At 37.7% G+C, this 27,722-nt stretch overlaps 1 protein-coding gene across 2 annotated transcripts in view; it reads right to left on the bottom strand.

The window, feature by feature from the left end:
• CPE (carboxypeptidase E) overlaps positions 1–27,722 on the bottom strand; it is a 153,957-nt gene that overhangs the window by 35,417 nt on the left and 90,818 nt on the right. For both annotated transcript variants that reach the window (XM_061383892.1, XM_061383893.1), the window contains exons 2-5: positions 17,682–17,878; positions 15,856–16,023; positions 3,600–3,717; positions 1,872–2,054 (exon numbers count right to left, since the gene is read on the bottom strand). In XM_061383892.1, the coding sequence (XP_061239876.1) occupies positions 1,872–2,054; positions 3,600–3,717; positions 15,856–16,023; positions 17,682–17,878 (666 nt within the window). The remainder of the gene's footprint in view (positions 1–1,871; positions 2,055–3,599; positions 3,718–15,855; positions 16,024–17,681; positions 17,879–27,722) is intronic.

Below are 27,722 nucleotides of genomic sequence, written 5' to 3'. Positions count from 1 at the left end.
TCATGATGTACTCTGCATAGAAGTTAAATAAGCAGGGTGACAATATACAGCCTTGACGTACTCCTTTTCCTATTTGGAACCAGTCTGTTGTTCCATGTCCAGTTCTAACTGTTGCTTCCTGACCTGCATATAGGTTTCTCAAGAGGCAGGTCAAGCGGTCTGGCATTCCCATCTCTTGAAGAATTTTCCACAGTTTATTGTGATCCACACAGTCAAAAGCTTTGGCATAGTCGATAAAGCAGAAATAGATGTTTTTCTGGAACTCTCTTGCTTTTCCCATGATCCAGTGGATGTTGGCAATTTGATCTCTGGTTCCTCTGCCTTTTCTAAAACCAGCTTGAACATCTGGAAGTTCACGGTTCATGTATTGCTGAAGCCTGGCTTGGAGAACTTTGAGCATTATTTTTCTAGCATGTGAGATGAGTGCAATTGTGTGGTAGTTTGAGGATTCTTTGGCATTGCCTTTCTTTGGGATTGGAATAAAAACTGACCTTTTCCAGTCCTGTGGCCAGTGCTGAGTTTTCCAAATTTGCTGGCATATTGAGTGCAGCAGAGGTACAAATTATTACATATAAAACAAATAAGCTACAAGGATATATTTTATAGCATAGGTAAGACAGCCAATATTTTATATGGCGACCCACTCCAATATCCCTGACTGAAAAAATCATATGGATAGAGGAGCCTAGCAGGCTACAGTCCATGGTGTCACACATAGTCAGATATGACTGAGCAACTGAGCACAAAGAAATTGAGTACAACCTTTAAAAATTCTGAATCACTATGTTGTACACCTGTAACTTATATAATATTGTACATCAACTATCTCAATTTTAAATAAAACAAGATAAACATATATAATAAAGAAAAATATCTGAAAGAATATATTTATCAAGGCATAATTCAACAAAAAAAAGAAAAAAAAAAGCACATTAAACCAAACAAGTCCTATAATTAGCCAGTACTGCTACTGTCCTAATTCTCTTTTCACTATTCTTTTAGGTGGGCCACAGAAAATTGGTCTTAGGCAGAGGAAAAAAATGGTATCTTTACATTTCACTCTTTATCCTTGTTAGAGGTGATACTACACAACTGTGAGTGATCCAGGTAGCCAGAAAAATGAGAGCTCTTCAAAGTTCATACTCAAACAGAGAGCCATAAGAGCTGCCTTGATGTCTAGAACTGCTTCCTGCAGCTGTGCTGAGGTGGGTTTTTCCATGTCCAGACTCAATAAAATGTGTAGAGCTTCCTGAACTGATAATAGAACTTACTGCAGTAATGAATACAAAATAAACATCCCATATGAAGTGGAACTTATTAAATAAAAACAAAAGGTATGTGAACCAAGATATGCTAGAGGCCAAAGCCAGCCCTCTAAAATACACATTTACATATGTCAAAGCATGACTAACATATAATCATGATGGTATCTTGTTCCCTAAGGCCAGAATTTGAAAACTAGGGTAATTAACAATGTTCAATTTGTATTTTCCCAGTGGATATCTTCAGTTCCTTTCCTACATCTCTTCTACATCTCAAACTCATGTCCATTGAGTCGGTAATGCCATCCAACCATCTCATCCTCTCTTGTCCCTTTCTCCTCCTGGCTTCAATCTTTCCCAGCATCAGGGTCTTTTCCAATGAGTCGGTTCTTCTCATCACGTGGCCAAAGTACTGGAGTTTCAGCTTCAGCATCAATCCTTCTAATAAGTATTCAAGACTGATTTCCTTTAGGGTTGACTGGTTGAATCTCCTTGCAATCCAAGAGACTCTCAAGAGTCTTCTCCCACACCACAGTTCAAAAGCTAAATATAAATGGTAATTATTTTTTAAAAGTCACTACTCACATGAAGAGTGAAAGGGAAACTCACCTCCAGGCACGCTGTACCATGCAGCGCCATTGGTCGTTCCTTCTACAAAGCTGCTGTCATCATCATTCTTGCGACATGGGGGCCGATCTGGGTCCGACATTGGGGGGTTGAAGGATGAGTATGCCCGAGCTAAGCTTTGGAAGATGTCGTCATCTGGGCAGGAGCTGTATTCGTGAGCACTACCTGGAAAACAAAGCCACAACACTAAAGAAACTGACACAAACCAACTAGTACTGCATGTTTTCTGGAGATTGATTTAGTGTTGATCTCCTGCTGATACATTTTTAGCTACATCACTATGGGAAAGGAGTGAAGGCTTAAGTACTCAACAATTACACTTAGTTTTCTTTCAGGTTTTATAAGGTCCACTGCTGATACTGCAAAGTAGAAATTGGGGAGAATGTACATTCTTCTAATGAATTGAAAGCTTCACAAGAAAAGAGATAAGCACATAGTAAATTGGACTTGGGAAGACAGTAAGGAGATTTCCATTGTTAAAATTTTTAATTTATAAATTGCACCTGTACAAATCCAATAGGCACTGTGAACCACTGTCACACATATTCTTCAGTATCTGAATTTCCAGTTTTTAAAAACCTCCTACTACTGAAATAAATAATATCTATTTTGGTACACAGTATTCTTATTCTGTATTATCAAATATGCCAGTCCTTTAAATTTCCAAGCTATTGACAAACCATAAAGTCTAAATTTCAAAAGTTTCCTATGTTGGTGCTTTCAAATTGTGGTGCTGGAGAAGACTCTTGAGCGTTCCTTGGACAGCAAGAAGGTCAACCCAGTCAATCCTGAAGGAAATCAACACTAAACATTCATTGGAAACACTGATGCTGAAGCTGAAGCTCCAATACTTTGGCAACCTGATGTGAAGAGCTGACTCACTAGAATAGATTCTGATGCTAAGAAAGACTGAGGGCAGGAGGAATAGGGGATGACAGAGGATGAGATGGTTGGATGGTATCACCAACTCAATGGATATGAATTTGAGCAAACTCCGGGAGACAGTGAAGGACAGGGAAGCCTGGCATGCTGCAGTCCACAGGGTCACAAAGACTCAGACATGACTTAGAGGCTGAACAACAACAATATCCTGTATTATAAAGACCTAACTCTTCAAAGTCTCCTGAAAATTGATTCAAAGAGGGTAATTTCTTGGAACAACAAAAATTAAGTGGAGAATATCTATCTGGCTAAAGTTTGCTGTGTCTGAAGATTAGCTAAAACTAGTTAAAGAAAATCAAAGCATCACTTCTTCTCCCTGACACCACCAAGAAACAGTTCCAAATGTAGAAGTGTGAATGCATAATAAGACACATGCAGAGATATTCATGGGCCCCTGATGGAGTTCTAAAAGTTTGCCTTCAGTTTTAAGCTGTCTTGTACATAAAGCTACATAGATCCATTATTCCTCCATTTATCGGAATCCAAGAGTTACCCAAGTTCACAACTTTTGTTTTTCCCCTTTCTCTTACCTAAGTAATTATGTTTCTCTTCATTTAAAATTTTTTTAAAAAAATTACAGTCTTTTGTTGCCAGATATATACCAATGCCACATGAAACAGGGGATATTCCAGTTCAACAGATGTATTTCTATAGGCAAAATCACTGAACAACCAGTTCCTTAAAAGAATATTACAGAAATCATTCAATAAACCCTTGTAAAGTAATTGTAAACCTTGAATGAATTATAGAAACAGGAAGAACACCTACCACTCCTCGTCTCATCATATGGATAATTGGCCACAAGGTCTCCTCCATGAAGATTGGCAGAGAGCACAAAAGGAATATCCATAATCCAATGAATGACAGCCTTCGTCTCAGGAGCAAGCTATATTAAAGATTAGAGGTTAAAAGGATTCTAAATGTGGCAGTCGTTGGTGGGGTCACTTGACAGAAAAGACATATAAAAGGTAAGAACAATGACAACTGAAATCTTGTCATATTCCAAGCACTCTGTGATTGTTTTCATAGAAAAAAGAAAAGAGGAGCATTCCTCATCTCTATCTTTCTCAGACTTATAATAAAAAATATTTCTATTTCCTTAAAAGTTCTATTTAAAAGCTGCCAGTTTTCTTTCTTTGTAACTTGAAAAACAGCATACAAATCATTTACAAATTTGGGTACATCTCCATCTGAACTTGTTAATAATAATGATAAGACAAGGAGAAAAGAAAATAGCTGAGCCAAACAAGGTTCTTCTTTAGGGTGGTTCAACTCAAGAAAGGTGGTAGATTTTCTTTCTGAGTTTTGTATACTATTTCTCCAATTCCCTTCAACAACTTCAACATTTTTCCTATAAAAAAATTAAATTGGGTCTTTTTCAGATTTCACCACCAAATAATGTACTTTGGGATGATCATCTCAAATTTATTTTTTTCTTTTTTTTTTTAATATAAATTTAAGACAACAGCAATTTAGGAATTCATGTGGTCTTTTGAAAGATTCACAGCCCCTCTTACCTTGGAAGCAAAACAAAGGAGGAAAGAAATCTACACCAAAGAATTAATCTGAGCCAAAAGCTTGACACTTTTATGTGATGTGTTTTTAATAGCAACTAGGAAGACTCTCAAACTCCCAATTACCTTTTTTATTTGATTCCCACCCCCCCCCCCCCCACTGGAAATATGGTTCACATTGTTCTTAGGGACAGAATATCTAAAAACCCCTGGATTATATACTTCACATGGGTGAGTTCTATGTTATGTAAATCATATGTTAATAAACCTGCTTTTTAAAAAGAGAAAAAGAAAAAATAATACAGTCCTGAGTACACAAAATAGTATGTGACTACTAGATTTTTGCCTACTGTTAGTTCCTATACAGAGACTATTTCTTACATATACTGTATACAATGTTCATGTTACTAAATGTTCAAAAACAAACAAACTCCACAATTTGATCAGTTAAACTTAATTTCTCTTTGACTATTAATAGAGTCTTTTAGGCTGACTAAATGCTGAACTATCCTCAGTACTGTAATCACATATTTAACTAATCCATAGAGGTGGCTTTGGAGCACCCCTAAATGGGGCTGGTTAAGCCAGTCCTTAACAGAATCTAAAGCCAAATATAACCTATTTTTTAAACTTTCATTGAGAGACTATAACTATAGTTCAAATGTTATGCTCTATAATTATATAGCTTGGCTCTTAAAATATATCAAAGCCATGTTTATTCTATATTCTTCACAACTCTAGCCACTAAAAGCAAGTATTTAATATAATTATTTGATGTAATCATTGTTTGGATGCAATCCAAGCCAAGGCCCATATACTGAGCCTAGACAATGGTGGACATAACCAGACTGAAGACCTCGAGGGCAGATGAGAAATGATTCAGCAGGAGGAACTCCAGGGAACAGAAGGGACCCTGTGCTCAGAGAGGTTCAGAAGAGCAAAGAGAGCATCTGGAGGACTTGGTTAAAATGTATGTTCCTTTCCATAACTCAACCCCATTGCATATACACCCCAGACTTCCTGATTCAACATTCACAGGAATCTGAATTTTTTAATTGACATATAGTTGATGTACAATATTACATGAGTTTCAGGTATACAGCATAGTGATTTTCAATTTTTAAAGGTTATATTCCATTTATAGTTATTATAAAATACTGGCTATATTCCCTGTGCTGTACAATATATCCGTGCGGCTTATTTATTTTATTCATAGTAGTTTGACCCTCGTAATCCCCTACCCCTATCTATCTCTTCCCCTTCCCCCTCCCCCTCCACACTGGTAACCACTAGTTCTCTATATCTGTGAGTCTGCTCCTTTTTCTTATAGTCACTAGTCTGTTTTATATTTTAGATTTCACAAATAGGTGATACCATACAGTATTTATCTATCTATGCCTGATTTAGTCCACTTAATACCATCCATATCCATCCATGTTGTTGTAAATGGCAACATTTTACTCTTTTTTATGGTTGAGTAGTTTTCCATTATGTGTGTATGTGTGTGTGTGCTTCTTTATCTAGTATCTGTTGCTTCCATATCTTGCCTACTGTAAATAAAGAATCTGCCTTTTTAATCCTTCATTCCTACAACTCTATAGTTTTAAAACCACTCTAATGATACAGCATCTACCACTCTAATGATACAGCATCTTCCCTCATAGCTCAGTTGGCAAAGAATCCGCCTGCAATGCAGGAGATCTGGATTCGACCCCTGGGTTGGGACAATCCCCTGGGGAAAGGAAAGTCTACCCGCTCCAATATTCTGGCCTGGAGAATTCCATGGGCTGTATAGTCCATGGGGTCACAAAGAGTGAGACCTGACTAAGCAACTTTCACCTTCTAATGATACAGAGAAGAGACTGATGGTTGCCAGAAGCAAATTAAAAACTTTGGATTATAAAATAAATCCTAGACATGTAATGTGTAGCATGGATAATATAGTTAATAATACTGTATTGTATACTTGAAAGTTGCTAAGAGAAAATATCTTAAAAGTTCTCATTACAAACAAGAAAAAAAAAGTGTAACTATGTATGGTGATAAATGTTAACTAGATTGTTATACAATCATCTCACAATATATACAAATATCAAATCAATATGTTGTATGCTTCAAATTAAATAATGTTATAAATTAATTATATCTATAGGTATGTATCTGTATCCATACCTATCTATATCTATAGATATATATAAACACAGAACCTACATACCTACATTTGAGCTATTTCAAATCCTAAAAGATGATGCTGTGAAAGTGCTGCACTCAGTATGCCAGCAAATTGGGAAAACTCAGCAGTGGCCACAGGACTGGAAAAGGTCAGCTTTCAGTCCAATCCTTAAGAAAGGCAATGCCAAAGAATGCTTAAACTACCACACAATTGCACTCATCTCACATGCTAGTAAAGTAATGCTCAAAATTTTCTAAGCCAGGTTTCAACAGTATGTGAACCAAACCATGAACTTCCAGATGTTCAAGCTCATTTTAGAAAAGGCAGAGGAACCAGAGATCAAACTGCCAACATCTGCTGGATCATCAAAAAAGCAAGAGAGTTCCAGAAAAACATTTACTTCTGCTTTATTGACTATGTCAAAGCCTTTGACTGTCTGGATCACAATAAACTGTGGAAAATTCTGAAAGAGATGGGAATACCAGATCACCTGACCTGCCTCCTGAGAAATCTGTATGCAGTTCAGGAAGGAACAGTTAGAACTGGACATGGAACAACAGACTGGTTCCAAATTGGGAAAGGAGTACCTCAAAGCTGTATATCATCATCCGGCTTATTTAACTTATATACATCATGAGAAATGCTGGGCTGGAGGAAGAACAAGCTGGAATCAAGATTTCTGGGAGAAATATCAATAACCTCAGATATGCAGATGACACCACCGTTATGGCAGAAAGTGAAGAACTAAAGAGCCTCTTCATGAAAGTGAAAGAGGAGAGTGAAAAAGTTGGCTTAAAGCTCAACATTCAGAAAACGAAGATCATGGCATGCAGTCCCATCACTTCATGGCAAATAGATGGGGAGACAGTGGAAACAGTGAGAGACTTCATTTTTTTGGGCTCCAAAATCACTGCAGATGGTGACCGAAGCCATGAAATTAAAAGACGTTTACTCCTTGTAAGGAAAGTTATGACCAACCTAGATAGCATATTCCAAAGCAGAGACATGACTTTGCCAACAAAGATCTGTCTAGTCAAGGCTATGGTTTTTCCATTGGTCATGTATGGATGTGAGAGTTGGACCGTAAAGAAAGCTGAGCACTGAAGAACTGATGCTTTTGAACTGTGGTGCTGGAGAAGACTCCTGACAGTCCTTGGACTGCAAGGAGACCCAACCAGTCTATCCTAAAGGAAATCAGTCCTGAATGTTCACTGGAAGGACTGATGTTGAAGCTGAAACTCCAATACTTTGGCCACCTGATGGGAAGATCTGATTTATTTGAAAAGACCCTGATGCTGGGAAAGATTGACGGCAGGAGGAGAAGGGGACGACAGAGGATGAAATGGTTGGATGGCATCACTGACCCAATGGACATGAGTTTGAGTAAACTCCGGGAGATGGTGATGTACAGGGAGACCTGGTGTGCTTCATGCCATGGCATTGCAAAGAGTTGGACATAACTGAGAGACTGAACTGAACTGGACATACCTACAAAGCATTAAAAGGCTAAGAGTGAAGTGAGAAAGGGGTGATGTGTAATAACATTAATGAAATGCCTACTATGTATCTTGTACTGGGCCATATCAAAACACTGTCTAAGCCTAATTGACAAAGATGGAAAAAGGAGATAAGGCAGACATGGGCAATATCATCCATGATTTAAGCCGATTTACTGAAGATTTAGTAAAATATAAACAAATCTTGCTTCTGTTCCTGAAAAGAGTTCAAACTTAATTTTTATATGTTTCTCTTTTTATTACCTTTATAATACCCAGGAAAGGTATTGGCAAAGAGACTTTTTATTTTTTTTATTTTTTCTTTTTTTTTAATTATATTATTTCCTGAACCTCCCCATACCATCCCTCTGAGTGCAAGCATCCAGCATCGTGCATTGAACCTGGACTGGCATCTCATTTCATACATGACATTTCACATGTTTCAATGCCATTCTCCCAAATCTTCCCATCTCCCACAGAGTCCATAAGACTGTTCTATACATCAGTGTCTCTTTTGCTGTCTCGTACACCGGGTTATTGTTACCATCTTTCTAAATTCCATATATATGGTTAGTATACTGTATTGGTGTTTGTCCTTCTGGCTTACTTCACTCTGTATAATAGGCTCCAGTTTCATCCACCTCATTAGAACTGATTCAAATGTATTCTTTTTAATGGCTGAGTAATACTCCATTGTGTATATACCACAGCTTTCTTTATCCATTCATCTGCTGATGGACATCTAGGTTGTTTCCATGTCTTGGCTATTATAAATAGTGCTGCCATGAACATGGTACACGTGCTCGTTTCCTCAGTGTGTATGCCCAGCAGTGGGATTGCTGGATCATATGGCAGTTCTATTTCCAGTTTTTTAAGGAATCTCCATACTGTTTTCCATAGTGGTTGTACTAGTTTACATTCCCACCAACAGTGTAAGAGGGTTCCCTTTTCTCCACACCCTCTCCAGCATTTATTATTTGTAGACTTTTGATCGCCATTCTGACTGGTGTGAAATGGTATCTCATAGTGGTTTTGATTTGCATTTCTCTGATAATGATGATGTTGAGCATCTTTTCATGTGTTTGTTAGCCATCTGTATGTCTTCTTTTGAGAAATGTCTATTTAGATCTTTGCCCATTTTTTGATTGGGTCATTTATTTTTCTAGAGTTGAGCTGTAGGAGTTGCTTGTATATTTTTGAGATTAGTTGTTTGTCCATTTGCTATTATTTTCTCCCATTCTGAAGGCTGTCTTTTCACCTTGCTAATAGTTTCCTTTGATGTGCAGAAGCTTTGAAGTTTAATTAGGTCCCATTTGTTTATTTTTGCTTTTAAATAATGTGGGTCATAGAGGATCCTGCTGTGATGTATGTCAGAGAGTGTTTTGCCTATGTTCTCCTCTAGAGTTTTATAGTTTCTGGTCTTACGCTTAGATCTTTAATCCATTTTGAGTTTATTTTTAAATAAACTTGAGACTTATTTTAAATATTTTATTTTAATAATATTATTTTAATTATTATTATATTATATTATTTATATATTATATTATAATATATATTATATTATATATATATTATATATACAATATATATATTATATATACATTATATATATATTATATAATAAATATTGTTATAATAATAATAAAATTATTATTTTAATAAATAAAACTTATTTTAAATAAACTTGAGACTTTTTAAAATAAAACCTCTAATTTTTTTTAAGTTTCATGAACATGCATCTTTTTAAAGTATTTCTTAAACTAGATATATGAAAATATCTAATATAAAGCTTACAGAAATATTATATAGGTTCCATTGGGGAAAAGGATGGCAGTGCTGGCTGAAAATGACAGCATTTTCACTAAAACTGTTAATCTAATATCCTGTCAACATGAGTTTATTTCATGATTGTTCTATGATTGGTAACAAGAATTCTTTTTCTCGTTGCTTAGTTTCTTTTTTTTATACAATAGTATAAGATGTTTATCAGTTTTCATAAGCAATAGACAAAAAGTAAAAGATAATTACAATTGCAAGCCATAATAGTAACATGATTAACTTAACAATGTAAAATAATTACATACAATTTTGGGGTCAAGTAGAGTGATGTGGTAAGTGGAAGTGCACACATGCACATGTTTTCATCCACCTAGTCAATCTATGTTTTTTGGCTGGTGCATTTAACCCATTTACATTTAAAGTAATTATTAATATACATGATACTGTTGCCATTTTATTAATTGTTTGGGGTTTATTTTCTGTAGGTCTTTTCCTTCTCTTGTGTTTCCTGCCCAGAGAAGTTCCTTTAGCATTTGTTTTCAAGTTGGTCTGGTGGTGCCTCATTCTCTTAACCTTTGCTTGTCTGGAAAGTTTTTGATTTCTCTATCAACTCTGAAGGAGAGTTTTGCTGGGTAGAGTATTCTTGGTTGTAGGTTCTTCCCTTTCATCAGTTTAAATGTATCATGCCATTTCCTCTGGCTTGTAGAGTTTCTGTTGAGAAATCAGCCTGATGTGAGTTCCTTTACGTTATTTGTTGTTTTTCCCTTGTTGCTTTCAATATGTTATCTTTGTCTTTAATTTTTGTTAATTTGATCACTATGTGCTTTGATGTGTTCCTCCATGGGTTTATCCTGCCTGGGACTCTCTGTGTTTCCTGGACTTGGTTGACTAGTTCCTTCCCTATGGTAGGGAAGTTTTCAGTTATTATGTCTTCAAATATATTCTCAGGACCTTTCTCTCTCTCTTCTCCTTTTGGGACTTCTGTAATGCAAACATTGCTGCATTTAATATTGTCCCATAGGTCTCTCAGGCTGTCTTCATTTCTTTTCATTCTTTTTTCTATATTCTGTTCTGTGGCAGTGATTTCCACCATTTTGTCCCCAAGGTCATTTATCTTTCTGCCTCAGTTATTCTGTTATTGCTTCCTTCACATCTTCTCCATTGTTTTCCCAAGATCCTAGACCATCTTCATTATTCATTACTCTGAATTGTTTCTCTGGAAGGTTGCCTGTCCCCACTTCAGTTAGTTACTTTTCTGGGGTTTTATCTTCTCCCTTCATCTGGGACATAACTTTCTGCTTTTTCATCATGATTCAGTTCAGTTCAGTTCAGTTCAGTCACTCAGTCATGTCCAGCTATTTGTGACCCTGTGAATTGCAGCACACCAGGCCTTCCTGTCCATCACCAACTCCCGGAGTTCACTCACACTCACGTCTATCGAGTTGGTGATGCCATCCAGCCATCTCATCCTCTGTCATCCCCTTTTCCTCCTGCCCCCAATCCATCCCAGCATCAGAGTCTTTTCCAATGAGTCAGCTCTTCGCATGAGGTGGCCTAAGTACTGGAGTTTCAGCTTTAGCATCATTCTTTCCAAAGAATACCCATGACTGATCTCCTTTAGAATGGACTGGTTGGATCTCCTTGAAGACCAAGGGACTCTCAAGAGTCTTCTCCCACACCACAGTTCAAAAGCATCAGTTCTTCGGCTCTCAGCTTTCTTCATAGTCCAACTCTCACTACCATACATGACCACTGGAAAAACCATAGCCTTGACTAGATGGACCGCTGTTGGCAAAGTAATGTCTCTGCTTTTGAATATACTATCTAGGTTGGTCATAACTTTTCTTCCAAGGATTAAGCGTCTTTTAATTTCATGGCTGCAGTCACCATCTGTAGTGATTTTGGAGCCCCTCCAAATAAAGTCTGACACTGTTTCTACTGTTTCCCCATCTATTTCCCATGAAGTGACAGGACCAGATGCCATGATCTTTGTTTTCTGAATGTGGAGCTTTAAACCAACTTTTTCACTCTCCTCTTTCACTTTCATCAAGAGGCTTTTTAGTTGCTCTTCACTTTCTGCCATAAGGGTGGTGTCATCTGCATATCTGAGGTTATTGATGTTTCTCCAAGCAATCTTGATTCCAGCTTGTGCTTCTTCCAGTCCAGTGTTTCTCATGATGTACTCTGTATATAAGTTAAATAAGCAGGGTGACAATATACAGCCTTGATGTACTCCTTTTCCTATTTGGAACCCGTCTGTTGTTCCATGTCCAGTTCTAACTGTTGCTTCCTGACCTGCATATAGGTTTCTCAAGAGACAGGTCAGGTGGTCTGGCAATCCCATCTTTTTCAGAATTTTCCAGAGTTTATTGTGATCCACACAGTCAAAGGCTTTGGCATAGTCAATAAAGCAGAAATAGATGTTTTTCTGGAACTCTCTTACTGTTTCCATGATCCAGCGGATGTCGGCAATTTGATCTCTGGTTCCTCTGCCTTTTCTATCATGATTAGCTTTCTGTAATGTGGTTTTTGTTTTAGCTGCTATGAGACTGTGGTTCTTCTTGCTTCTTCTGTACGCCCTCTGATGGAAGAGGCTAAGAGGCTTGTGTATGGTTCCTGATGGGAGGGACTGGTAGTGGGAAAAACTGGGTCTTGCTCTGGTGGGCAGGGCCTTGCTCAGTAAAGCTTTAATCCAATTATCTGCTTATGGGTGTGGTTGCACTCCCTCCCTGATAGTTGTTTGGCCTGAGCAACCCAGCCCTGGGGTCTATGGGCTCTATGGTAGAGTTAATGGTGACCTCCAAGAGGGCTTTCATCAAGGAAGACCATCCCAGACTACTGCTGCCAGTGTCCTAGTCCCTGTGGTGAGCCCCTGCTGACCCACACCTCCACAGGAAACCCTTCATTTTGGTTCAGTCTTCTGTGAAGTCACTGTTCCTTTCCTCTGGGTCTTGGTGTGCACAGGATTTTTATTTGTGCCCTCCAAAACTGAAGTTTCTGTTTCCCCCAGTCCTGTGGAAGTCCTATAGTCAAATCCTACTGGCCCTCAAGGTCAAGTTCCTTGGGAATTCCTAGTCCCTTTGTTGGATCCCCAGGCAGGGAAGCCTGATGTGGGGTTCAGAATCTTCACAATAGTGAGAGAACTTCTTTGGTATTATTGTTCTCCAGTTTGCAGGTCATCCACCAGCAGGTATGGAATTTGATTTTATCATGATTGCACCCCTTCTATCATTTCTCTGTGGTCTCTTCTTTGTCTTTAGATGTGGAGTATCCTTTTGTGGTGGGTTCCAGTGTCCTCCTATTGATGGTCATTCAACAGTTAGTTGTGATTTTAATGCTCTCACAGAAGAAGATGCTCTCATTTCTTAGTTGTAACAGACAGCATGGGCAATGGGGAAAATTTGGGAAGATAGCCACACTAAGCTTCCAGAACAATTTTTCATTTCTGTCTTATGCCATGTCACACAGGACTATCCTCTTTTCCCTTCTGATTACCCCTGACCTTTTCTTTTCTAGCCTTCCCTTCTCCCAGGAAAATTGGTTTAGGAGCAGAAAAAATGAAGACCTGTGACTCAGAGGCAAGAGCGTTTAAGTCACCCATTTATCATGTTCTGCCAAAATCCTTGGCCCCAGGCAGCCCTTTCAAAGACTGATCCCCATTTATAGACTCAGTCCAGGTTTCTAGGATGAATTCTAAATATAGACAGGAAAATTTTAAGAATTTTATACAAATAATCTGAGACTCTTTCTCCTGGATCTTCTAACAAGTATCCCAGCCATGTGCTGAGTGCATGTCTGGAGCTCCAGCAGCCGGTTTTCAGGTGTTGTGATATGCTTGCCAGGCTGGATTGAACTCATTCATAATAGGCTTTAAGCCTACTATATGTTAGATTAAAATAGGAATTCTAATTCCTGTAATCAAGGGACTGAAATCTAAAATCAAAAAGAAAAACAGCTATATAAACAAGTAGTATGACATATGACATATGTCATATGACATATATATGACATATATAAAGTTCTATATAACTATAAACACCAGGCTGGAAGTATATATAAAGAACATAAAGGCAGGCTTAACAGAATGTCTGGAAGAGCAGAGAAAGGCTTCACAGAGGAGGTGATATGGAAGGGAAGTGAAAAGCACTGTGAACAGCTGGAATAAGCACACATATGAAGATATAAAGTTATTAGAAGATGGTACATTTAAGGAGTACATGGCATATCAAAGCCAGATTAAGGAGTGGCTGAGCTGGCAGCTGCTAGGGGCCCAGGGAAATTTGAATGGTCCTGGAGTTATAATAAAATGGCTGTCCTTTCCAATCTCTCACTTAGAAAGGTACTAGAAGAAGTTGATAAGTAAGAGTGGAATTGCCAGGAAAGACACAAGAGGCAGAGGGACCAGTAGTCCTCGCCATTCCTCCACAATGGGCTCACCTCCCCTCCATGGAACTTAAAACAGCATTCAAACAGTATAAGCTTCAAACTCAATGTTTAGTGGGTGGGTGTGTGTCCATTTGACCCTGTGGTCCATAATAAAGCACTGAGAAACAATGCCGACACAGTAGTAAGAATTCTAGATCCTGGCCTCAAGCCCTTCATATGTACTAACTCACTCAATCCTCTCAATTGCATAGATACTCTATGCAATAGATACTACAATTATCTCCATATTTCAAATGAAGACAAAGAAGCACACAGTGGTTAAATAACTTTCTAAAACTCATACAGCAAGGACAGAACCAACATTTGAACCAAGGTGGCTGCCTCCAGAATCTTCACACTAAATCATCACAGTGGCCTCACATTTTGAGTTTTTACTTTATTCTTTGGAGCAATGGAGACCTGACAAGTTTAGAGTTTTTAACCAATAGAGCATTTATTTCTGTATGAAAATCACTCCGGAGGAATTTGAGAAGACTGAAAGGAGTTGGGAGAGGCTGAACCCAAAACAAGGATGGGGGTTACTTTCCTCATCAGAACAGAAGACCATAGGGCCTGAGTTTTCAGAGAAGAGAGAGGCTGAGAGTGTCACCAAGATTTGGTAACATGTGTAGGGAGTGGTGACAGACAGAAAATTCAAGGTCTTGATGATCGAGCAAATGAGAGAATAGTGTTTTCTCAGGAAAAAATTTATTTCTGGCCATGCTAAGTTTGAAGCCCTAGATGTCACCACATAAAGGGACTGAGTAAGTAAAGAGATCTGGTAGAATCTGTATGATCAACAACACACTGAAGGTACAGAAGAGGATAGAAACCCAGGGAGAGAAATAAGGGTAGCAAATGGGACCCTAAAGGCCAGTGTTTAAGCCAAGGCAGAAGAAGCAGGGAAAGAAACTCAGAAGTGATTTAAAAGGTACTAGAAGAGGTAGAAGAAAGTAGAGTTGTGCAAAGCAGGAGAAAGTTCTGGAAAAGAAGAAAAAGTCAACAGTGTAAAATGCTGTAGGAGAAGCAAATCAAATGTGCTGATAGTGTTAGTCGCTCAGTCGTGCCTGACTCTTTGTGACCCCTTGGACTGCAGCCTGCAGTCCATGAGATTTTCCTGGCAAGGATACTGGAGTGGGTTGCCATTTCCTTCTTCAGGGGATCTTCCCAACCCAGGGTTCGAACCCAGATCTCCTACACTGCAGGCAGATTCTTTACTGACTGAGCTTCGCTCGGTAGCTCGGCTCCCAGGCCGCAGTCCTCCGTGGTCTCCCCCTTCGCCGGAACCACCTCAGCATCGGCGGCAGCCATGGCCCAGGCCCGCAGCATGGCCCCACTGCTCCCGCGCGCCAATGTGCTGATAAAGGGCTCCTAAATAGGCCAAAAATACTTTCTAGACAACTGGGTTCCTCCCTCCTTCCCTTATTGTTACATTCAATGTCATAAATTCATGACCAATTCTAGTGGCAGGACTAGTTTCCAGGCCCCAGGCCCCCAGCCTTGACTTTCACAGCCACAGGGACGTGTCCCATACAAGCATTCATGACACTTCTGCATCCTTCATTGTTATGAAGATAATAGATGTATTTCCTTAGGCTGGAGGAACAGAACCCAAGAAAACCATACATGTTCTCTACCTTTGTGTTTTGATCCACAATTTTCTTCAGATTTTTCAACAGATGATTATTTGGACCACCTTCTTTCTCATTAATATAAACTATTCTGTCCAGGTCGGGAAAGTTCCGGTTCAGATCTATTCCCTGGGCATTGCTTCGACCCACGAACCAGTCCTTCAGCTCACCAAGCTAGAAAAAAAAAATCAGAGGAAAATCATCAGTTATTTATTGTTAATGTTATCATTTATTTAAAGTCTTCATTAATGGCTTTTAAAATAATTTATAAGACTATTCATTTCAACAATATCCTCCTACAGTGACATTTTATTATCTAACTGATACACACATGAAAGTATCGGGTTTAAAGCATTTTTTATGGATATTTTCAAAACATTCTCAATGAACAATATTTTAAATGTTAATTATATATACAAGATATTCAACATCAAACTGCATATATGTTAGCTATTAATGTAGGTGGCATGCCTCACAGCACACTACTCTTTACTTTGTTTAAGTAAAATGCTCACTGTCTCTGAAAACCACAGCAATCTACTTACAAATATTTGAAAGAATAAATTACTAAAGAAGGTTGGGCACTTAAAATGAGTTTAACATGAATTATTTACATATTACCTCTCTCTTATAGTCTTAATGAAAAAGTGTAAGCTCTGTAACTTTTGTTTCAACTTTGTAAATTGAAAATTTTCTGCTTAATTCTAAAAACTTCATTTCACCAATGATATAATCCAGGAACTTAACAAATTTCTAGAATATTCAGTTATATTCTATTTTTGTTTTACTATTAATACTAAATCTCTAACACAGAGATAATGCACATATTCTTAAAGTCAGGTAAGTTCAGATAGCTTAGACTGTGAGGAATTGAAATCTATAAGACAAAAAATAGCAATGACAGTTTTTTGTCCGTCCTGACAGTCCTAAATATCACTTTAAAATAGTCAGTAATTTAATTCTGTATGTACTAGAATATACTAGAATTTTTATCTTCATAACTTTAGAAATTATATCAACATTGTACTTACAGAAATTCACTGTTTGGGTTTTTTACAAGGTCAAATGGTAATTGGATCTTTTATTTTTAATGTACAAAACAAATTCTTAGCTATAGATTAACATACTAAATATATACTTTAATATGTTCCCATTAAACACAAAAATTATTTCAAACTGTAGAAAACAACAAATAAAATGTCCTGCATTCCTGTCCAAACAAAAAGGGAGCACACATAATTATGAAAACATAATTACTACCCAGTTTCTCTAACAGTTAAAATTTACTAAATTAGTTTTTGATTTATGTTAGGAAGGCTTTGTTCTGTTTATTTGTTTTGTTTTTTTTTTTTACTTTATGGATCATGTATATCAATAGATAAGAATAGGATTAAGCATCCATAAAACATTATCTAGCCAAAAATCCTTGATTTCAGTAGATGGCAATATAATATCATCTAATTTAGAAACAGCAATGGCATCACTCTTCAATACATGGGAGTAGATAGCTGTCAAACTTCTGGATTTTTAGAAAGAAAGTTACCTAGTGACAAACATGAATGAATAAATATGATTCATTTAACAACAATAACCAAAAAATTAAATATTGACTTATAAAATTCTCATTTGGAATTTCTATGGAAGAAACCCTCACCCATCATTCCTTACCTTCTGAACTTTTTTCTTACCCAGAAACAGAACACCATATCACTTATATTCAGCCTTGCACTCTCTGTAAGCTTCATGTGAGCATATATTCCTTGACTATAAGTATATATGTACAAACCTTAAAAAAAAATTTCATGCTCTGCTGTGATCTGACCCACACCCACCTGAGATGCTGCCTTTTCAAAGCCATCAGGGTTCAGAGAAGGCATGATGTGGATTCGGGTGTTGTGGATCAGCTGGACAATTGTCTCATTCCCTTTTTGGTACTCATTGCACAGGTACTGGGCCAGAAAAATGAGCAGCTCCCGTCCGACAGCTTCATTGCCATGCATATTCCCGATGTATTTAAATTCAGGCTCACCTAAAAGCCCAAAAATAAATAATATAGAAACTTTTTTCTATCATACCAAAGAGAAGGCAAATAACAGTGTAAAAAAAGTTGTACAGTTACTAACTTATTACACAAAGAATAAAACTTCTTTGCCCTCCACAGTTGATGTCTAAGAAATCTAATCTAAACACAAAATACTTAACATTTCCCTTCCATCTTTTGAGTTCTCTCTTCCCAATCTCCCACTTATTGTACACTGAATTTTGACCCCCAAAATCAAAAGTCTAAATCCTAAGTTTGAATGTAATTGTATCTGGAGATATGACCCTTAATGAGGTAATTAAGGTTAAATGAGGTCATAACCCAGAAGGACTACTGCCCTTATAAGAAAATGAAGATAGAGATAGCATAAGCAAGAAGAGCTACAATCCTAGAGCCTGCAAAATTAAAGCAACAATCACAGAAAGTTAGACAAAATGAAAATGCAGCGGACTATGTCCTAGATGAAGGAACAAGATAAAATCCCCAGAAAAACAACTAAATGAAGTGGAGATAGGCAAACTTCCAACAAAAAAAAAAAAAAACAAATTTTTTTTTTCAGAATAATTATAGTGAACATGATCCAGGATCTCGGAAAAAGAATGGAGGCAAAGACTGAGAAGATGCAAGAAAAAGTTAACAAAGACCCAGAAGAACTAAAGAACAAAGAGAGATGAACAATACAATAACTGAAATGAAAAATATACTAGAAGGAATCAATAGCAGAATAACTGAGACAAATGAGCAGATAAGTGACCTGGAAGAAAGAATGGTGGAAATCACACTGAAGAACAGAATAAAGAAAAAAGAATGAAAAGAAATGAAGATAGCTTAAGAGACCTCTGGGACAACATTAAATTCACCAACATTCACATTATAGGGGTCCCAGAAGGAGAAAAGAGAGAGAGGACATGAGAAAATATTTGAAGTCATGAGAGCTGAAAACTTCCCTAATATGGAAAAGGAAGCAGTCAACCAAGTCCAGCAAGCACAGAGAATCCCACACAGGATAAACACAAGGAGAAACATATTGAGACACATACTAATCAAATTGACAAAAACTAAGACAAAGAAAAAATATTAAAAGTAACAAGGGAAAAACGAAAAATAACTCACAAGGAAACTCCCATAAGGCCATCAACTAATTCTCAGAAGAAACGATGCAAGCTGAAAGGAGTGTCATGATATATGTAAAGGTGTGAAAGGGAAGAATATATAACCAAGAAAACTCTACTCAGTGAGAATCTCATTCAGATTTGATGGAGACATAAAAAGCTTTACACACAACTAAAAGCTAAGAGAACTCAGCATCACCAGACCAATTTTACAACAAATGCTAAAGGACTTCTCTAGGCAGAAAAGAGAATAGCAATTCTAAGGAAAAATAATTCTACACATTCAGTTCAGTACAGTTCATTCTGTCATGTCCGACTATTTGTGACTCCACGGACTGCAGCACAACAGGCTTCCTTGTTCTTCAGCACCTCCCAGAACATGCACAAACTAATGTCCATCGACTTGATGATGCCATCCAACCATCTCATCCTCTATTGTCCCCTTCTCTTCCTGTCTTCAATCTTTCCCAGGATCAACGTCTTTTCCAATGAGTCAGCTCTTCTCATCAAGTGGCCAAAGTATTGGAGCTTCAGCTTCAGCATCAGTTTTTCCAATGAATATTCAGGGCTGATTTCCTTTACGTTTGACTGGTTTGATCTTCTTGCAGTCCAAGGGACTCTCAAGAGTCTTCTACAGTGCCACAGCTCAAAAGCATCAATATTTTGGCACTCAGCTTTCTTTATGGTCCAACTCTCACATACATATATGACTACTGGAAAAACCATAGCTTTGACTAGATGGACATTACTTCCTTTGTTGGAAGTAATGTCTTTGCTTTTTAATACACTGTCTAGGTTTGTCATAGCTTTTCTTCAAAGGAGCAAGCATCTTTCAATTTCATGGCTGCAGTCACCATCTGCAGTGATTTTGGAGCCCAAGAAAATAAAGTCTCTCACTGTTTCCATTGTTTCCTTATTTGCCATAAAGTGATGGGACCAGATGCCATGATATTTGCTTTTGAATGTTGAGTTTTAAGCCAGCTTTTTTCATGCTCCCCTTTCATTTTCATCAAGAGGTTCTTTAGTTCCTCTTGCTTTCTACCATAAGATTGGTGTCATCTGCATATCTGAAGTTATTGATATTTTTCCCACCAATTTTGATTCCAGGGTGTGCTTCATCCAGCCCAGCATTTCGCATGATGCACTCTGCATACAAGTTAAGTAAGCAGGATGATAATATACAGCCTCAAAATACCCCCTTTCTCAATTTGGAACCAGTCTGTTGTTCCATGTCCCATTTTAACTGTTGCTTCTTGACTGGCATACAAATTTCTCAGGAGGCAGGTAAAGTGGTCTGTATTCCCATCTCTTGAAGAATTTTCTACAGTTTGTTGTGATCCACACAGTCAAAGTCTTTGGTGTAATCAATAAAGCAGAAGCAGGTGTTTTTCTGGACTCTCTTGCTTTGTCTATGGTCCAAAGGATGTTGGAAATTTGATCTCTGGTTTTTCTGCCTTTTCTAAATCCAGCTTCAACATCTGGAAGTTCTCAGTTCACATACTGTTGAAACCTAGCTTGGAGAATTTTGAGCATTACTTTGCTAGTGTGTGAGAAGAGTACAATTGCATGGTAGTTGGAACATTCCTTAGCATTGCCTTTCTTTAGGATTGGAAGGAAAATTGACCTTTTCCAGTCCTGTGGCCACTGCTGAGTTTTCCAAATGTGCTGGTATATTGAGTGCATCACTTTCATGCATCATCTTTGAGGGTTTTAAATAGCTCAACTGGAATTCCATCACCTCCAGTAGCTTTGTTTGTAGTGATGCTTCCTAAGGCCCACTTGTTTGCATTCCAGGATGTCTGGCTCTAGGTGAGTAATCACACCATCATAGTTATCTGGGTCATGAAGATCTTTTTTGTATAGTTCTTTGGTGTATTCTTGCCACCTTTTCTTAATATTTTCTGCTTCTATTAGGTCCATATAGTTTCTGTTCTTTATTGTGCCCATCTGTACATGAAATATTCCCTTGGTATCTAATTTTCTTGAAGAGATCTCTAGTCTTTCCCATTCTGTTGTTTTCCTCTATTTCTTTTCTTGATCACTTTGGAAGACTTTCTTATATCTCCTTGCTATTCTTTGGAACTCTGACTGTTTCCCTGTTGAACAGTTCTATGATGACCTACAAGACCTTCTAGCATTAACACCAAAAAAAAAAAAAAAAAACGATGTCCTTTTCATCATAGGGGACTAGAATACAAAAGTAAGAAATCAAGAAATACCTGGAGTAACAGGCAAGTTTGGCCTTGGAGTACAAAATGAAGCAGGGGAAAGGCTAACAGAATTTTGCAAAGAGAAAGCACTGGTCGTAGCAAGAGACGACTTTATCCTTGGACTTCACCAGATGGTCAATACCAAAATCAGATTGATTATATTCTTTGGAGCCAAAGATGGAGAAGCTCTATACAGTCAGCAAAAACAAGACTGGGCGCTGACTGTGGCTCAGATCATGAACTCCTTATCGCAAAATTCAGACTTAAAGAAAGTGGGGAAAACCACTAGATCATTCAGGTATGACCTAAATCAAATCCTTTACAATTATACAGTGGAAGTAACAAATAGATTGAAGGGATTAGATTTGATATACAGAGTGCCTGAAGAACTATAGACAGAGGTTCTACACATTCAAACTATTATATCAAAACCTCATGGGAACAGGAAACCCCAAAGCTACAACAGATATACACACACAAAAGAAAAAGCAATGCAAACACAAAAATAAAGATGGTAATCAAACCACAAGAGATAAGAACAAAAACAAATCCAAAACATTAAGCAAATGGCAATAAGAATACACATCTCAATAATTACCTTAAATATAAATGTACTAAATGCATCAAACAGAAGACATAGACTGGTTGCGTGGATTTAAAAAACAATATCTTTATATATGCTTTCTATAAAAGACCTACCTCAGACCTAGGGACACATACAAACTGAACATGAGGGGATGGAAGAAGGTATTCCATGTAAATGGATATCAAATGAAAGCTGGAAAATCAATATTCATAGCAGAGAAAATAGACTTTAAAACAAAAACTGTTACAAGAGACAAAAAGGGACACTACATAATGATCAAGGGATCAATCTAAGAAGATTTAACAATTGTAAGTATACATGCACACATCATAGAAGCATCTCAATATATAAGGCAAATAAGAACAGCCATAAAGGGAGAAATTAACAGTAACACAATAATAGTGAGGGAAGTCAGCACCCAATTTTCATCAATGGGCAGATCATCCAAACAGAAAATCAATAAGAAAACACAGGTTTTAAATGACAAATTAGACCAGATGGACCTAATTGTTATTTATAGAGCATTCCACCCAAAAGCAGCAGATTACACATTCTTTTCAAGTGCACATGGAACATTCTCCAGGACTGACCACATGCTAGACCACATAGCAAGCCTTAAAATTTAAGAAAACTGCAATCATATCAAGCATCTTTTCTGATCACAACACTATGAGATTAGAAATAAACTATAGGAAAAAAATTTAAAAAAAAAAAACAAACAATCAGGGCTCAACAATATTCTACTAAACAACCAATGGATCACTGAATACATCAAAAAATACCTAGAGACAAATGAAGGTGAAAGCATACTGATTCAAAACCTATGGAATGCAGCAAAAGCATTCCTAAGAGGGAAGTTTACTGCAGTACAATCTTACCTCAGGAAACAAGAAAAGTCTCAAAGAAACAACTTAACCTACATCTAAAACTAGAGAAAGAAGAATAAATAAAACCTTAAGTTAGTAGAAGGAAATAAATCATAAAGATCAGAGCAGAAATAAATGAAACAGAGACCAAAAAAACAATAACAAAGATCGATGAAACTTGAAGCTGGTTCTTTGAAAAGATAAAAAAGATTGATAAAACTTTAGCCAGACTCTTCAAGAAAAAAAGGGAGAGGGCTCATATCAAGAAAGTTAGAAAAGAAAAAGAAGTTACAATTGAAACCATAGAAATACAAAGGATCACAAGAGACTACTACCAGCAACTGTATGCCAATTAAATGGACAACCTGAAAGAAAAATGGACAATTCTTAGAAAGATAAAGTCTCCCAAGACGGAATCAGGAAGAAATAGAAAACATGAACAGACTAATCACAACACTGAAATTGAAACTGCGGTTTAAAAGTTTCCAATAAACAAAAGTCCAGGACCAGTTGGCTTCACAGTTGAACTCTATCAAACATTTAGAGAGGACTTAGCATGTATCCTTCTAAGAGGATTAACAGTCATGTAGGAAGGCCAGGGGTCCACAAGCAGCAGGAGGAAATACACTGCAAGTGGTAGACATTTTTTTCTCTTCTAATTCTGTGCTGTCATGATGACACCTGGTTCTGCATGAATTTAACTTTTCTCAAACCTTGAGCAAACCCATGCGTTTTTCTCATGGAAATATTTTTCTTAAGCGATGTTAATGAACTATGTATTTGCTTGGAAATCTGCCTTTCTTCAAGATTCATGTCAATTGTTTTATGGCCCAGGACTAGTCCCCTTGTGCCAGTGCTATCTCAAAATACATGTTGTAGGTGAGGGGGCCATGTGCAACTCTTTCAGTCTTGAGACATTTCTTTTATCTGATTAGCAGCTTGCTAACGGATCTGTCTGCAGTGCAGGAGATCTGGGTTCGATCCCTGGGTTGGGAAGATCCCCTGGAGAAAGAAATAGCAACCCACTCCAGTATCCTTGCCTGGAAAAATCTCATGGACAGAGGAACCTGGTGGGCTGCAGTCCATGGGGTCGCAAAGAGTCGGACACGACTGAGCGACTAACGCTTAAAGCTAACAAGTATATAACGCTTTGCTAAGAGCTCATGTGAAGAGCTGACTCATTGGAAAAGACTCTGATGCTGGGAGGGATTGGGGGCAGGAGGAAAAGGGGACGACAGAGGATGAGATGGCTGAATGGCATCACTGACTTGATGGGCGTGAGTTTGAGTGAACTCCGGGAGTTGGTGATGGACAGGAAGGCCTGGCGTGCTGCGATTCATAGGGTCACAAAGAGTTGGACATGACTGAGTTACTGAACTGAATTGAAGAGCTCGCAAGGGGGCACTCTTTCTGTCCCCTTCTGATGTCTATGTCAGAAGTTTTCTCTATCTCTTTTATACCTTAATAAAACTTTGCTACACAAAAGTTCCGAGTGATCAAGCCTCATCACTGCCTGTGGATCAAAATCCTCTCCTCCAGAGGCCATGAATCCTGGTGTCATTCACAGCTTGCAGCCAGAGCCTTTCACTTCTGAAAATGTTCCAGAACAACTGCAAAGGCAGAACAATTCCCAAACTCATTCTGTGAGGCCACCATCACCCTGATACCAAAACCAGATAAAGATATCACAAAAAAGAAAATTACAGGCCAATATCACTGTAAAGAATCTGCCTACAATGTAGGAGACCTGGGTTTGATTCCTGGGTTGGGGATATCTCTTGAAGGAGGGCATGGCAACCCACTCCAGTATTCTTGCCTGGAGGATCCCTAAGGACAGAGGAGCATGGCGAGCTACAGTCCATGGGGTTGCAAAGGGTCAGACACAACTGAGCAACTAAGCGCACATGCATATCACTGGTTAACATAGATGCAAAAATCCTTAACAAATATTAGAATTTTGAATCCACAATCCATTAAAAGGATCATGCACCATGACCAAGTAGAATTTATCCCAGAGATACAAGGATTTTTCAATATCAGCAAATACCACATCAACAAATTGAAGAATAAAAACCATATAATCATCTCAATAGATGTGGGGAAAGTTTTTGATAAAATTCAACAGCTATTTATGATGAAAGCTCTCCAGAAAGTTGTCATACAAGTAACATACCTCAACATAATAAAGCCCATATACAACAAACCTGCTGCTAACATCATACTCAATTGTGAAAAGCTGAAAGCATTTCCTCTAAGACCAGGGGCAAGATAAGGATGTCTACTCTCACCACTTTTATTCAACATAGTTTTGGAAGTCCTGGCTACAACAATCAGAGAAGAAAAAGAAACAAAGGAATACAAGTTGGAAAATAAGAAGTTAAACTGTCACTGTCTGCAGATGACATAATACTATACATAGAAAATCCTAAAAATGCTATCAGGAAACTACTAAAGCTCATCCAGGAACCCAGTAAAATTGCAGATTACAAAATTCATACACAGAAATCTTGCATTTCTATACACTAACAATGAAAGTTCAGAAAGAAAAATTCAAGAAACAATCCCATTTACCACTGCACCAAAAAGAATAACATACCTAGGAATACACCTATCTAGTGAGAAAAATAAAAAACCTGTACTCTGAAAACTATAAGACGTTGATGAAAGAAACTGAAGAAGACATAAGCGAATGAAAGATATACCATGTTTGTAGATTGGAAGAATCAATATCATCAAAATGACTGTCATACCCAAGGCAATCTACAAGATTCAATGCAATTCTTACCTAATTACCAATCACATTTTTCACAGAACTAAAACCTTAAAATTTGCATGGAGACATAAAAGACCTCTAATAAGCAAAGCAATTTTGAGAAAGAAAAATGGAGCTGGAAGAATCAAGCTCCCGGACTTCAGACTATAAAAGCTATAGCCTTCAAAGCAGTAAGGTATTGTGGAATAGGATAGAAAGCTCAGAAATAAACCCATGCACCTGTGGTCAATTAATCTATGACAAAGGAGGCAAAACTAAAGAATCATGGAAAGACAGTCTCTTTAATAAATGGTGCTGGGAAAACTGGACAGCTACATGTAAGAAAATGAAACTAGATCATTCTTTTAAGCCACATTTAAAAAAAAATAATAAGTTCAAAATGGATAAAAGACCTAAATGTGAGACTTCAGTTCAGTTCAGTTCAGTCGCTCAGTCGTGTCCGACTCTTTGTGACCCAATGGATCGCAGCACGCCAGGCCTCCCTGACCATTACCAACTCCCGGAGTTCACTCAAACTCATGTCCATTGAGTCCGTGATGCCATCCAGCCATCTCATCCTCTGTTGTCCCCTTTTCCTCCTGTCCCCAATCCCTCCCAGCATCAGAGTCTAGACACTATTAAACTCCTAGAGGAAAACATAGGCAGAACACTCTCTAACATAAATCACAGCAATATCTTTTTCAATCTATCTCCAAGAATAATGGAAATAAAAACAAAAATAAACAAATGGGACCTCTTAAACTCAAAAGCTTTTCCACAACAAGAAAACAATAAGTAAAATAAAAAGACCACCAATGGATTGGGAGAAAATATTGGCAAATGATGTGACCCACAGTGCATTAGTCTCCAAAATTTACAAATAGCTCATAAGGCTTTGTATCATCAAAACAAACAACCCAATCAAAAACTGGGCAGAAGACCTAAATAGACATTTCTCCAAAGACATACTAATGACCAAGAGCCACATGAAAAGAGTTTCAACATCACTAATTATTAGAGAAATGCAAAACTACAATGAAATATCACACAAGTCAGAATGGCTATCATAAAAAAATCCATAAACAATAAATGCTGGAGAGGTGTGAAGAGAAGGGAACCTTCCTATACTCTTGGTGGGCATGGAAGTTGGTACAGCCACTATGGAGAACAGTATGGAGGTTTCTTAACAAACTAAAAATAGAGCTACACTACGACCCTGCAACTCTACTCCTGGAATATATCCAGAGAAAAACATGGTTCTAAAGGATACAAGCTCCCCAAGCATCATTACAGCAATATTTACAATAGCCAAGAAAAAGAATGAAATAATGCTATTTGCAGCAACATGCTGGACACAGATATTGTCATACTGAGTGAAGTAAGTTAGACAGATAAAGAGAAACATCATGATATCCCTTATATGCAGAATCTAAAAAGAAATGAAACAAATGAATTTATCTACAAAATAGAAACAGACTCACATCGAGAACAAAATTATGGTTATAGGGGTTGGGGAGGAAAGATGGGGAAGGGATTGTTAGATAGTTTGGGATCAACATGTACACACTGCTATATATATCATGGATAACAAAATAAGGACCTAAGTATGGCACAGGAAACTCTACTCAAAGTTATGTGGCAGCCTGGATGGGAAGGGAGTTTGGGGAGACTGGATACACATATATGTATGACTGAGTTCCCTTTGCTGTCCACATGAAACTACCACAACTTTGCTAATTGGCTATACTCCAATATAAAATAAAAAGTTAAAAAAAAAAAAAGAAGAGGAAGAGACACCAAAGAATCCTCCCTACCCACCCTCTCTCTTCAGATGCATGAAGAAAAGCAAGCAGCTACCTAAAAGCCAGGAAGAGGGGCCTCACTAGGAGCCAACACTGCAGATACCTTGACCTTGGAATCCCAGCTTCTAGAGCTGTGAGAAAACAAGTGTCCATTGTGGCATTTTGTTACGGCAGCCAGAGTGGACACATATACCACTGTACCCCCAGTAACTAATAATAGTACATTCTGTGCCTTCTATCCTTAAACACTGAACTTCCATGCTTTCTTATTTAGCCCCTATCAAACATCTTAAAATAAGTATTATTATCCACCTCTATTTTAAGGTAAGCAAACTAAAATTCAGACTGCTTAAGAGGCCTTACCTCAGTTACACAGCCAATAGACCCAGGACTCAAATGTTGGTCTCTTCATTTAGTTAAAAAATCTACATTTTTTTTTTTAACCATCATGACTGAAAGCACTAACTTCTAGAATCAGACTGTGTGTGTTCAAATCCTGGCAGC

The sequence above is a fragment of the Bos javanicus genome, chromosome 17 (assembly GCF_032452875.1).
Source record: "Bos javanicus breed banteng chromosome 17, ARS-OSU_banteng_1.0, whole genome shotgun sequence".
Lineage (NCBI taxonomy): Eukaryota > Metazoa > Chordata > Mammalia > Artiodactyla > Bovidae > Bos > Bos javanicus.
The sequence above is the reverse complement of the archived record's forward strand: the minus strand, read 5'-3'. Positions and strand labels throughout refer to the sequence as shown.